Here is a 13562-nt window from a genome sequence, read left to right on the forward strand (position 1 = left end):
AGCAACCCAGGATATATTTTACACCAAGGCTTTACGTTGGAAGAATTTACATACATAAAGACATTTATCCTCTTTCAGAATCCTTATAATTTTTTTTTCCTGGAGATTTGTGGGAAACAAGTTTTAAAAATGAAATTACGTTGACAACATACTTAGAAATAGGGATTTAATGAAATTTTATTGTGAATCCTTTTAATTGCAAAAAATCCTTTAGTAAAGTGATAAGCACTTGACTATTTTATCTTTTATATATGTGAGTTTTCATAATCATCTTTGTCTAAAGTATGTGTAAAAATAGAATGAAGCAACTGGGAAGGAGATAATTGGCGACTGAAAGACTGACAGTTTTAGGAATTGTTTATTAATATGTTATTAATAACAATCATGCCTAACTGACCTCCAGATTAGAATTAAAACTAAGAGCTTTCTTTGCTACTTTCAATAAATATGGACGTGGGCTGAGAATCTTCTATTTGTTTTTTATTATTCCTTTTCAACATTCTAGGAAAGAAATTATGATATGTGGAAATTACGTGAATAAATATCAGAATGCATTTTTTTTAGAGAAAAGCATTCTCATTCTTTAGTCTTCATTTGACATTTGTCACAGTACATGCTATACAAAATGATAGGTAATTATAAGATTATAAGTTTTGCGATAATATATACCTGATTTAAGTTCAGTTTTGCTATAGTTGTATGACCTTAGACAAATTTGAATTTTTCGTAGCCTTAATTTATTTGTAAAGTGGGAACAATATTGCTGATCTACCTCGGATAATTTGTACAAATTATATAGCATAATGTCTAACATGTAGTAGGAGGTCAATAAATGGAACTAGAATGTTGATTCTTCCTTTGACATCAATTACATTGGCAAAATACTAATTAACTTCATAACAATTTTGTTATTAAATAATAATACTGAATATTTTAGTGCTTTGCATTTAAAAATACAATAACATAATTGTCCAATTTAATCACATTCGTCTAAGATGATATGTAATCAGATTTTAAATGTAACAAACTATTTGACTAAAAGTTATTTAATTTAGATACAATGAGATGAGGTATGTGAATATGCTCCATAAACTTTGGGTATTATGTTCTGCGATCTAGGTTAAAATCTTAATTCTACAATTTATTAACAATATAACCTCAGTTTCTGCTCTGAAAGAAAAGATTGGGAACAGTGATACCTATCTTAAAGAGTTGCTAAGAAAGTCAAATAAAATAATGTATGTGAAACAGCTTTATACACTAAAAAATAATGCAAAGACTAATTATTGTATTTTTCTTATTTCAACCATGACATTAGTAGGATTTAAGTCAGAATAAAGGAGATGAAAATAAAAGTAATTCAATTAAATTTCAAAAAAGAAAAGCTATCTTGTAACAAGCAGATACAAGTTCTGAAAGAAAAATTTATGAAAGCCTATTTAATTTATTTCAGAGCTAGAATTATGAATAAGCTCTTAACCACCACAAAAAATAAACTAAAAGTGAATAAAATCTACTATAACTTTCTTAAATGGCGAGAACTCTATTCTTTTATGTATCAGACTTTGTTGTTGTTCTTAAATAGCATTAATTCTAAATGATATTAATATACAAAATGGGAAATATAGTTCCAGAAAAAGTGATGTTCATTTACATGGTTACAGTCACAAGGGTCCATATGCATGACTAGTTAATGTTTAAAACCATTCTCATGATAAAAAAAAACCCCAAAACCCCGAAAACATTATATACCTTGGTGTGTAATGATTTATGAAACATAATTTTGTAAAATGATTGTTAACAAACAAAATGTTGAATGCTGCCAACAGAACTGTATGGTGATTTTTAAGAAAGGCTTTTTGGAAAGCCATTAAACACTGCCATCTAGGAAACTTGTTATTCATGGACTGGTTGGTTAAAATGTTCAGCCAAATGAATGTAAGAAAACTTAAAATTGTTGGCTTTTGCCTACCGTACCAAGATCAGCCTTAAGATCTGTTGGCAGACTTAACTTTCTTGATCCTTTAACTGAAACAACAGAAAAAGGAAAAAGGCAGTTGTTAATTATATAAAATTAAAGAGGAGTGTGAGGGAACAGTATGTTTTACAGTATAATTATTGAAATCCTAATGAACGTTATATTTAGTGAGCATTATGGAAGCAGAAATACTGTTCAGTGTTAGTTTGTTGTCATTCAGTAATAAATAATATGCAAACAGAAACATGAGAAAAGCAATTGTTATTACAGTAAATAATTAAGTGCATCTTTGCATAGTTTTTTTCACATGTAGCATGAGAACTGATCTCTTATTTTGGAAAGAACCAAAAATCAATTCCAGATAAATCTGATAGATAAAGAAGTACTGCAACAAATGTATAAGTTCAGATCATAAATAACAATGGTAAGGGGGAAAACTGATTAACTCTGTAAACATTTTTTGAAATAGAAAGAAAATTCTATTATAGATGTATATGATATAACGAAGGAAACTTTACCATACCTATGGCAGATGAAATGACTTATATATTGAATACTACAATGTTAAATTCAGTAGATAAAAAATCTTAAATAAAAAATATTTGAAAATAAATTTAATTATATTATTATAAATCAATCTGTCATAAAATGTTTGAATAAACCAAGAAAACTCCTACAATTTATTGAAAATTTGCCTCATTATCTGTTAATAAAAATTTTACATTGGGCATCTCAAAATATTTAACTGGAATGTTATAAAAGAAAGAAATTGCATTAGGAGAAATCATGTTAGAAATATTTTCTGTCAATTAATACTTTATTAAGACTCAAATTGATACTATTAATTAATTTATATCTTCTAATGAGTGATTTTCTTTACAATTAGGAAAGTTATTTTAAAATAAAGATGCAGTATGATATAGTAGAAAGAATACTCAATTTAAAATCAGAAAACATGAGTCACAAATTTCTGAATTGTTACCACCTAATTATAAAACTTTGAAAAAGTTTTATAAAAATCCCTTCATCAATTTGCAGCTTAATCTTCCCATCTGTCAAATAACATCTTTGATACTATCTCTAATATTTCAGCTGGAATTATTGGAATACATTTATAAGACCTAAATATAATAGAAACCTAAATATACTTTTTGTGTGTCATGAAATATTACTCATCTTTTGATATATTTCCAACCATTTAAAAAACCCATTCTTAATTCACAAGTCATACCAAAATAGGTTGCAAGCTGGATTTGGCCTGTGGGCTGTAGCTTGCTGACTACAATATGCCATGCTAAACTACTTATTAAAGGAAATCTAAGCATTATCATTCTAATAAAAATAATAGCAACAGGCAGTTGTCTCTATAAAAAAGACATTAACTAATTCTATTAAGGAGAAATCAAATCAAATTTGAGCAATTTGGGTTTAGAATCAGCAGCACAACAAAAAGATTGTATTTATATAAAAATATGGCAAATTAAATATATGTAATAATTATGCCAGAAGAGGTTGCAAATAAAGTATATTTTGTAAATTGATTCACAATTCAGACACACTGAGGAAGTGGGATGTTACTATTTTAAATCTTTCACTTAATTTTTAAAATAGGAACTAATTCTTTATAATGTAAGGATTTGTTTCAGAATTTATCTTTTTAATTGTTTCTATTTTGTTTTTAAATAGGGTATTTCAACATATCTATATAGTATAAATTCAAAAATGGATTACAAAGATGCTTTCAGAAAGAGGTCAAACAGTTCCTTTCTATTAGTCTAGTATCTAATTTACTCTGGCTCTCAAATCTGCTCTACTTTTTGGGATACCCCCTCCACTTCACCACCAATCGTCTTGGCTTCCTGTAGACTGCTTCCAACCTAAAAATTGGGGGCCCATCACAAACCCCATCCTCAATTGTATAACTGGGGGAGAAAAGGCAGCAATTAGATGGTGGGATTGATTGGCAAACTTCTTTAATAACAATGTTAATAACAGGTGTCTGTTATTTATGCACAGAAAAATCTTCACTTGTCCAGCTACTAGTAAACTCCTACTCATCCTTTAAGACAGCTGAAAAATCACCACCTCCTTGAAGGCAGCCTCAGCCTTAAGGCTTCATTTGGTGTCATTATCTTAACTTTCATAGCACCTTGTACACATCTTTTATAACACATTTTATTATACTTGATTTTTTTTTACTCTGTCTACTATCGACTAAAATCCTGAAACTTTGAGTTCTCTAGGGATGGGGATTGTATTCCCAATACCTAATTAATTATTGGCATAGAATAGATGTACAATAAGTGTTTGCTGAATGAAAGTTAAAAAAAAACAGTAAAGTCGGAAGGTAGGGGTGAAGGGTTATTCTGAAGAGGGCTAAACAGACAGAAAGCATGTTTCAAGTGGTACAAGAATATGTTACACATTAACATTTGAGGAATTTGGGTTGGAAGATGAGTAAGGCAAGAGGGAATAAGAGGCAAGTAGTCCTGGAAATAAACTGAATGAAAACAGTACATATTAACCTTTGCAATATGCCCTTGGGAATGCAGCTCTCTGAATTTCTTCATTTTTACTGTTACCTAGCAAAAGCATACATCCCACTATCATTTCATATAGTTAGCCAAAGAGGAGAAAATGGGAAATAGAAACTTCACATTACTCATTGTCTTAGCATACTGCACTAAGAGAGGTGGAGAATCCTGGCTCAAGGGAATCTTTAAGGTCACATAGTCCAATATCCTACTCAATGCAAGTATTCTCTTACAACATTCTTGACATCATACCTGTTTGTGATAGAAACCTTCAAAGTATAAAAAAATCCAATTTGGGGTTGCTATAATTGCTACAAAATTTCCTTCCATTTAAGCTCAAACTACTTTCCTTTACCATTTACTAGTTTGTTCCAGTTCTAACCTCTGGCACAATAAAAAAAAAAAAAAGTAACTCATTTTTGCTCTCACATGCCAGTTCTTAAAGCATTACGGGCCATCTCTAGGTACTCTCATTTGGTCAGCAGGAATCTGTATTTTAATAAGTGTTGCAGACAATACTAATAAAAGAGGTTGGCAGATAGATCACATTTTGAGAAATCATGTTTTACTGTTTTATAAACTTTAACCAACCTATGGGACTTTCACTCAAGACCCTTCCACAAAAAAGTACATCCTGCAATGCATCTCAGATTTTCCATTAAAGAGACACCATGTTATCCTTAGTTGTTAAGTTTGATATAGATATTATGTTGCTGAGCATTTTAAGGTGATTATGATTATATATATATATATATATATATATATATATATATAAGTTAACAGGTACTTTTTTGGTTCCTTTTGAGCAATTTTTTTTCATATCTGTCTTTGATCTTCCATTTTCTAATGAGGAAGAGAAGTTGATAGTTACAAGGATAGTAATGCTCCTATTAGAAGAGAATAGATATGTTTTTTCCCTTCTGTAAAGCTCCATAAAGACTTCTGCTTTTCTCCAAGGTAAGTTTCCTAGGGTCTGGCGAAATGAAGCTGTGATCGGAACCACAGCTGAAGTCAAACCATAACTCAAACATTTGCCAGCTGAGTGACCCTGGTCTGGTAGTTACTTAAATCTCAGGATGATTGTTTCTCTTCTTTGTAGAATGGGTTTGATAATTAGTCCCCAGTTCAAAGGGATCTTGTCAGTATTAAAGAAATATATGTAAAGTACTTAACATGGTGTGGTAAATAATATTAGGTATTATATTCATTATTAAACTTAGTTGGCAAGAAAGCTTGTCATTCTGTGGTATTCTGTATCAAAAATGACTTACCTGGACAACATGTCCTTTTTGCAATCTAGTGTCTAGTATTAAATACAGCACGTTTGATAATGCCTCCAGTTGCATATGGTACCATTATTTCTTTCCTCTGCACAATCCCTCAACACCTTGAAAAGCTGCCTGTCTTGGCTCACAGACAGTAATACAGAAAACAGTACCATACTGTAATCCAGCTGCGGGGAAGGGAATATTGCTGCAGCAATTAGAACAGTTTGATTTCTTATTATCCTAGTCCTGTTAGATTCTGGGAAAATTGTCAGGAAATTCTTGCTACTTTAACATGTTGTGGCTTACATTTTTGAAAATAAAAACAAAATTAAAAACAAAGAAAAGAAAATGAATAACTGTATATTTAAAAAGGTGAGTTTTATTCTAATGTAAATTACATGCCACTAAATCTGAGTTTTAAAAAATTTGAAGGAAAGCATCCCCACAGATAGTGTTATTCACTTACCTAACAACATCTATCACCTTGTGAATCACCTAGAAATTGTTAGGTAGGATGTCATAAGAGAACAAAGATGATGCAAATGAGTAAAAGGATTAGCTGATGGCAAAATACATATTAATATTCAAAAATTCAGGCCTAAAGATTTGGTGACAGCCAAGCCCTACAATAGCACCAGATTATAAACCTTTGCAAAACTATTCATCTCTGGGCTTCCCTGGTGGCGCAGTGGTTGAGAGTCTGCCTGCCGATGCAGGAGACACGGGTCTGTGCCCCGGTCTGGGAAGATCCCACATGCCGCGGAGCCGCTAGGCCCGTGAGCCATGGCCACTGAGCCTGCGCGTCCGGAGCCTGTGCTCCGCAACGGGAGAGGCCACAACAGTGAGAGGCCCATGTACCGCAAAAAACAAAAACAAAAAAACCCCCCCAAAAAACTATTCATCTCTACTCCTAGATTATCTGCCTCCCAAATTCAGGTTCATTTACAGTAATGAGGCATGGTACTCTGATGGTTTACCATAGCTTATGCCAGAATGAGGTCATATGCTCAGCCCTAAATATAAACAGAAGTTCAGGTATTACAACAGGGTTTTGCCTAGGAGGCTTCAGTATATCTTGACTGAATCATTGCCTGTATATTCATATGCCTTTTTCCTAAGTCCTGCTTCAATTAAAAGTCAATAAATAGTGCAGCCTGGCTTATCAGAGGAATGTCATATTGGCTTCAAATAAGTTTTTATTCAGATCCTTGGTTCCACATTTGAATCAAAATTTTAGGAACAGAGATGAACCCTCTATCAGTCTGAATATGGCTACTACTTTAATGGGAAATAACATAAAAAGCTAGGTTACAAGTTTCTAACTCAAATCTTTGATAAGCTGTTTGTTGATTAGAAACAACTGGATTGACTTTTTGATTTCCCATGAAGGATTTCTACTTTAAGGCTAAGCTACAACTATTAATTGGAAATTTAGAATGGTCAAGGAGAACAAGTTTAGTCTCTTTAGGCCATGGGAGTTCATCATTGCTTTTATAATATAACCATTATTGTATATTATTGAGAATCTATGTTCTGGGCACTAGCACACCGTTAAGATTAAAAAACTTGGCTAAAATTATAATGGTAGAAAGAGGTAGGGTAAGGTCAAATTTCTAAGACTCCAAAGCTATGCCCTTTGCACTAAGCAATACAATCTTCCTGACATAGGAGATACCAACTGTGTATCCTAGACATCTTCTATAAAATACATAAACCTAACACTAAATTAGAAGTTGTTTAGATTAAAATGTTTGTAAAGTTTACCTACCTATTGATTCATTACTATATTCCAACCAGTCAGTTAATTAATTTCATTTGTCTCTATCTTCCCTATGCTAGAAACGAAGATAGGACAAAAACACCTGGGGTGTGTGTCTGTGTGTGTGTATATATATGCATATATACATATACATATATATATGTGCAAGTGTAGTTAAAAAACACACACACACAAATATTTTGGAGTTACTGTGCCATGGTGGAGTCCTGAAAGACCTACACACCTCTAATTTTGTTGCCATTTCCCACCCTCCGTTTTTTCATAAGTGGTTATGATATAGCCAGGCAAAGAGGTATATTTATTAGAATTTGCCCCAGCATACAAAATTTTAATGTCATGACTCTAGTTTTCTTGCCACCTAAAAATATGTATTACATTTCTATCTAAATGATGTTAGTGAATCAGTGACTTTTTGTTAGTGTCACATGAGCAAATGTTAGTGTCATATGATAAGCTCCATATGAGCAAATGTTAACTGATTATGAAACTTTATTTCTGTTTTGTCTATCTTGAATTATAAACTCCTAGAGAGAACTAGGTTCTTCAACACACCTTTTTGAAAACATACAAAAGGAGGTCAAATAATTTGTGGAGTGAGAGGAAATTGAGGTCTAAAGATTAGGTTGGTTCCAGGTAAGCCATGTACTAGTAGGATAAACTTGGGCAAGTTATAGAATTATTTTTCTTAGCCATAATTCTCCACTCATATAAAATGAGAACTGTACCAACCTTAAAGGATTGCTATAGGACTAAATATGATAATACTCATGAAAAATACCTTGAGTACTTTAAAGTACTATACCAATGTTGATGACTGTTTTTAGCAAGGTTTAATAAATTCAGATTGTGATAATTTGATTATATAAATTATAAAAATTACTTTCAAAACCAGTTTTTCCTGGAACTTAAATGGTAAACTGTGTTTCTGATGTTTCATGAAAAATATATCTAAGTTCTTTTAAATTTTTTTGTTAAAACATTGTCTCTTTATAATTTAGCAACTTCTCTCTGCTTGGATGTCATAATTGCTTGGGTTTTTTATTTTTCCAGTTTTTTATTTTTTATTTTTTGAGGTACGTGGGCCTCTCACTGTTGTGGCCCCTCCCATTGTGGAGCACAGGCTCCGGACATGCAGGCTCAGCGGCCATGACTCATGGGCTTAGCCGCTCCACGGCATGTGGGATCTTCCCGGACCGGCGCACGCACCTGTGTCCCCTGCATTGGCAGGCGGACTCTCAACCACTGCGCCACCAGGGAAGCCCTTTCCAGCTCCTTAAAAAAATTTTTATTTTATATTGGGGTACAGTTGATTAACAGTGATGCATCAGCCTCAGTGTATAGCAAAGTTACTCAGCCATACATGTACGTGTATTTATTCTTTTTCAAACTCCTTTCCCATCTAGGCCAACACAGAATATTGAACAGAGCTCCCTTCACTACATAGCAGGTCCCCATTGGCCATCTGTTCAACACATAGTAGTGTGTATATGTCAATCCCCAAATCCCAATCCATCCTCTCCCATTCCTCCCCCCACAGCAACCACAAGTCCATCCTCCAAGTCTGTAAGTCTGTTTCTGTTTTGTAAATAAGTTCATTTATATCATTTTTTTAAGATTCCACATAAAAGTGGTATCATATGATAATTGCCTTTCTCTGTCTGACTTACTTCACTTAGTATGATAAGCTCCAGGTCCATCCATGTTGCTGCAAAGGGCATTGTTTCATTCTTTTTAATGGCTGAGTAACATTCCATTGTATAAATGTATCACAGCTTCTTTATCCATTTATCTGTCAATGGACATTTAGGTTGCTTCCATGTCTTGGCTATTGTAAACAGCGCTGCAATGAACATTGGGGTGCATGTATCCTTTCAAACCATGGTTTTCTCCAGGTATATACCCAGGAGTGGGATTGCTGGGTCATATGGTAGCTCTATTTTTAGTTTGTAAAGGAACCTCCATACTGTCCTCCATAGTGGCTGTACCAATTTACATTCCCACCAACAGTGTAGGAAGGTTCCCTTTTCTCCACACCCTCTCCAGCATTTACTGTTTGTAGCCTTTTTAATGATGGCTGCTCTGACTGGTGTGCAGTAATATCTCATTGTAATTTGATTTGCATTTCTCTAATAATTAGCAGTGTTGAGCATCTTTTCATGTGCCTCTTGGCCATCTGAATGTCTTCTTTGGAGAAATGTCTATTTAGGTCCTATGGCCATTTTTTTATTGGGGTGTTTGTTTTTTTGATATTGAGCTGCATGAGCTGTTTTTAGATTTTGGAGATTAATCCCTTGTCAGTTGCTTCATTTGCAAATATTTTCTCCCATTCTGAGGGTTGTCTTTTCGTCTTGTTTATGGTTTCCTTTGCTGTGCAAAATCTTTTGAGTTTAATTAGTTCCCATCTGTTTATTTTTGTTTTTATTTCCATTACGCTAGGAGATGGATAGAAAATATATTGCTGTGATTTACGTCAAAGAGTGTACAATTGTTTTCCTCTAAGAGTTTTATAGTATCAGGCCTTATATATATAGGTCTTTAATCCATTTTGAGTTTATTTTTGTGTATGGTGTTAAAGAATGTTCTAATTTCATTCTTGTACACGTAGCTGTCCAGTTTTCCCAGCACAGTTTATTGAAGAGACTGTCTTTTATCCATTGTATAGTCTTGCCTCCTTTGTCATAGATTAATTGACCATAGGTGCTGGGTTTATTTCTAGGCTTTCTATCTGTTTCACTGATCTATATTTCTGTTTTTGTGCCAGTTCCATACTGTTTTGATGGCTGTAGCTTTGTAGTATAGTCTGAAGTCAGTGAGCCTGATTCTTCTAGCTCCATTTTTCTTTCTCAAGATTGCTTTGGCTATTCCTGGTCTTTTGTGTCTCCATACAAATTGTGAAATTTTTAATTCTAGTTCTGTGAAAAATGCCATTGGTAATTTGATAGGGATTGCATTGAATCTGTAGTATGGTCATTTTGACAATATTGATTCTTCCAATTCAAGAACATGGTGTATCTTTTCATCCTGTTTGTGTCATCTTTGATTTCTTTCATTAGCATCTTATAGTTGTCAGAGTACAAGTCTTTTGCTTCCTTAGGTAGGTTTATTCCTAGTTATTTTATTCTTTTTGATGCGATGGTAAATTGGATTGTTTCCTTAATTTTTCTTTCTGATCTTTCATTGTTAGTGTATAGAAATGCAACAGATTTCTGTGTATAAATTTTGTATCTTGCAACTACCAAATTCATTGATGAGATCTAGTAGTTTTCTGGTAGCATCTTTAGGATTTTCTATGTATACTATCATGTCATCTGCAAACAGTGACAGTTTTACTTCTTTTCCAATTTGTATTCCTTTTATTTCTTTTTCTTCTCTGACTGCCATGGCTAGGACTTCCAAAACTATGTTTAATAAAAGTGGAAACAGTGGACATCCTTGTCTTGTTCCTGATCTTAGAGGAAATGCTTTCAGCTTTTCACCATTGAGTATGATGTTATCTGTAGGTTTGTCATATATGGCCTTTATTATGTTGAGGTATGTTCCCCATGTGCCCACTTTCTGGAGAGCTTTTACCATAAATCAGTGTTGAATTTTGTCAAAAGCTTTTTCTGAATCTATTGAGATGATCATATGGTTTTTATTCTTCAATCTGTTGATGTGGTGTATCACATTGATTTGCAGATATTGAAGAATCCTTGCAACCCTGGGATAAATCCCACTTGATCATGGTGTATGATCTTTTTATTGTATTGTTGGATTCGGTTTGCTAGTACTTTGTTGAGAATTTTTGCATCTATGTTCATCAGCGATATTGGCCTGTAGTTTTCTTTTTTTGTAATACCTTTGTCTGGTTCTGGTATCAGGGTGATAGTGGCCTCATAGAATGATTTTGGTAGTGTTCCTTCCTCTGCAATTTTTTGGAAGAGTTTCAGAAGGATAGGTGTTAGCTCTTCTCTAAATGTATGATAGAATTCACCTGTGAAGCCATCTGGTTGTGGACTTTTGTTGGGAGTTTTTAAATCACAGTTTCAATTTCAGTAATTGTGATTGGTCTGTTCATATTTTCAATTTCTTCCTGGTTCAGTCTTGGAAGGTTGTACCTTTCTAAGAATTTGTCCATTTCTTGTAGGTTGTCCATTTTATTGGCATAGAGTTGATTGTAGTAGTCTCTTATTTTGCTTTGTATTTCTGTGGTGTCCATTGTAACTTCTCCTTTTTCATTCCTAATTTTATTGATTTGAGCCCTTTCCCTTTTTTTCTTGATGATTCTGGCTAAAGGTTTATCAATATTGTTTATCTTTTCAAAGAACTAGATTTTAGTTTCATTGATCTTTGCTATTGTTTTCTTTGTCTCTATTTCATTTATTTCCTCTCTGAGTTTATTATTTCTTTCCTTCTACTAACTTTGGGTTTTGTTGTTTCTTGTTTCTCTAGTTGCTTTAGTTGTAAGGTTAACTTGTTTATTTGAGATTTTCTTGTTTCCTGTGGTAAGACTGTATTGCTATAAACTTTCCTCTTAGAACTGCTTTTGCTGCATCCCATAGGTTTTGGATCATTGTGCTTTTGTTTTCATTTGTCTCTAGATATTTTTTATTTCCCTTTTGATTTCTTCAGTGAGCCATTGGTTGTTTAGTAGCATATTGTTTATCCCCCAAGTATTTGTGTTTTTTTACAGTTTTTTTTCTTGTAGTTGATTTCTAATCTCATAGTGTTGTGGCTGGAAAATATGCTTGATATGATTTCAATTTTCTTAAATTTTCCGAGGCTCACTTTGTGGCCTAGCATGTGATCTATCCTTCAGAATGTTCCATGTGTGCTTGAGAAGAATGTGTATTCTCTTGCTTTTGGATGGAATGGTCTATAAATATGAATTAAGTCCATCTGGTCTAATGTGTTATTTAAGGCCTGTGTTTCCTTACTGATCTTCTGTCTGGATGATCTTTCCATTGAGGAAAGTGGGGTGTTAAAGTCCCCCATTGTTATTGTGTTATTGTCAATTTCTCCTTTTATGGCTGTTAGTGATTGCCTTATATATATATATATATATATATATATATATTTTTTTTTTTTTTTGCAGTACGCGGGCCTCTCACTGTTGTGGCCTCTCCCGTTGCGGAGCACAGGCTCCGGATGCACAGGCTCAGCGGCCATGGCTCACGGGCCCAGCTGCTCCGCGGCATATGGGATCCTCCCAGACCGGGGCACGAACCCGTATCCCCTGCATCGGCAGGCGGACTCTCAACCACTGCGCCACCAGGGAGGCCCCGATTGCCTTATATATTGAGATGCTCCTATGTTGGGTGCATAAATCTTTACAATTGTATCTTCTTCTTGGATTGATTCCTTGATCATTATGTAGTGTCTTTCTTTGTCTCTTGTAACAGTCTTTATTTCAAAGTCTATTTTCTCTGATATGAGTATTGCTACCCCAGCTTTCTTTTGATTTCCATTTGCCTGGAATACCTTTTTCCATCCCCTCACTTTCAGTCTGTATGTGTCCCTAGATCTGAAGTGGGTCTCCTGTAGAGAGCACATATACGGGTCTTGTTTTTGTATCCATTCAGCCACTCTGTCTTCTGGTTGGGGCATTTAATCTGTTTATGTTTAAAGTAATTACTGATATACATATTCTTATTGCCATTTTGTTAATTGTTTTGCATTTGTTTTTGAAGGTCTTTTTTCTTCCTGTTTTGTTCTCTTCTCTTGTGATTTGATGAATATCTTTCATGTTGTGTTTGGATTGCTTTTTCTTTTTTGTGTATCTTAGTAGATTTTCCATTTGTGGTTACCATGAGGTTTTGATCTAGCACTCTATGTATACAGATTGTTTTAAGTTGATGACCTTTTCATTTTAAATGCATTTCCAATATCCTGCATTTGTATTCTCCTCTTCTCACAATTGCTGGTTTTGAATTCGTATTTGTATATGAATGATATCCTACCTTTACTGTGTGTTGGCCTTTACCAGAGAGCTTTTCCCTTTGTAATTTTCTTGTTTTTAGTTG

The 13562-nt window shown here is 33.8% G+C and overlaps 1 protein-coding gene across 6 annotated transcripts in view; it reads right to left on the minus strand.

The window, feature by feature from the left end:
* The window catches only part of STXBP5L (syntaxin binding protein 5L), a 416226-nt gene that overhangs the window by 67498 nt on the left and 335166 nt on the right, over positions 1-13562 (minus strand). For 3 of the 6 annotated variants that reach the window (XM_082624250.1, XM_082624248.1, XM_082624246.1), the window contains one exon: positions 1978-2028. The exons of the other annotated variants lie outside the window; for them this stretch is intronic. In XM_082624250.1, coding sequence (XP_082480376.1) covers positions 1978-2028 — 51 coding nt within the window. The remainder of the gene's footprint in view (positions 1-1977; positions 2029-13562) is intronic. 6 annotated transcript variants of the gene reach the window in all.

Source organism: Mesoplodon mirus (genome assembly GCF_964341445.2).
Source record: "Mesoplodon mirus genome assembly, chromosome: 6".
In the NCBI taxonomy this organism is placed as follows: Eukaryota; Metazoa; Chordata; class Mammalia; order Artiodactyla; family Ziphiidae; genus Mesoplodon; species Mesoplodon mirus.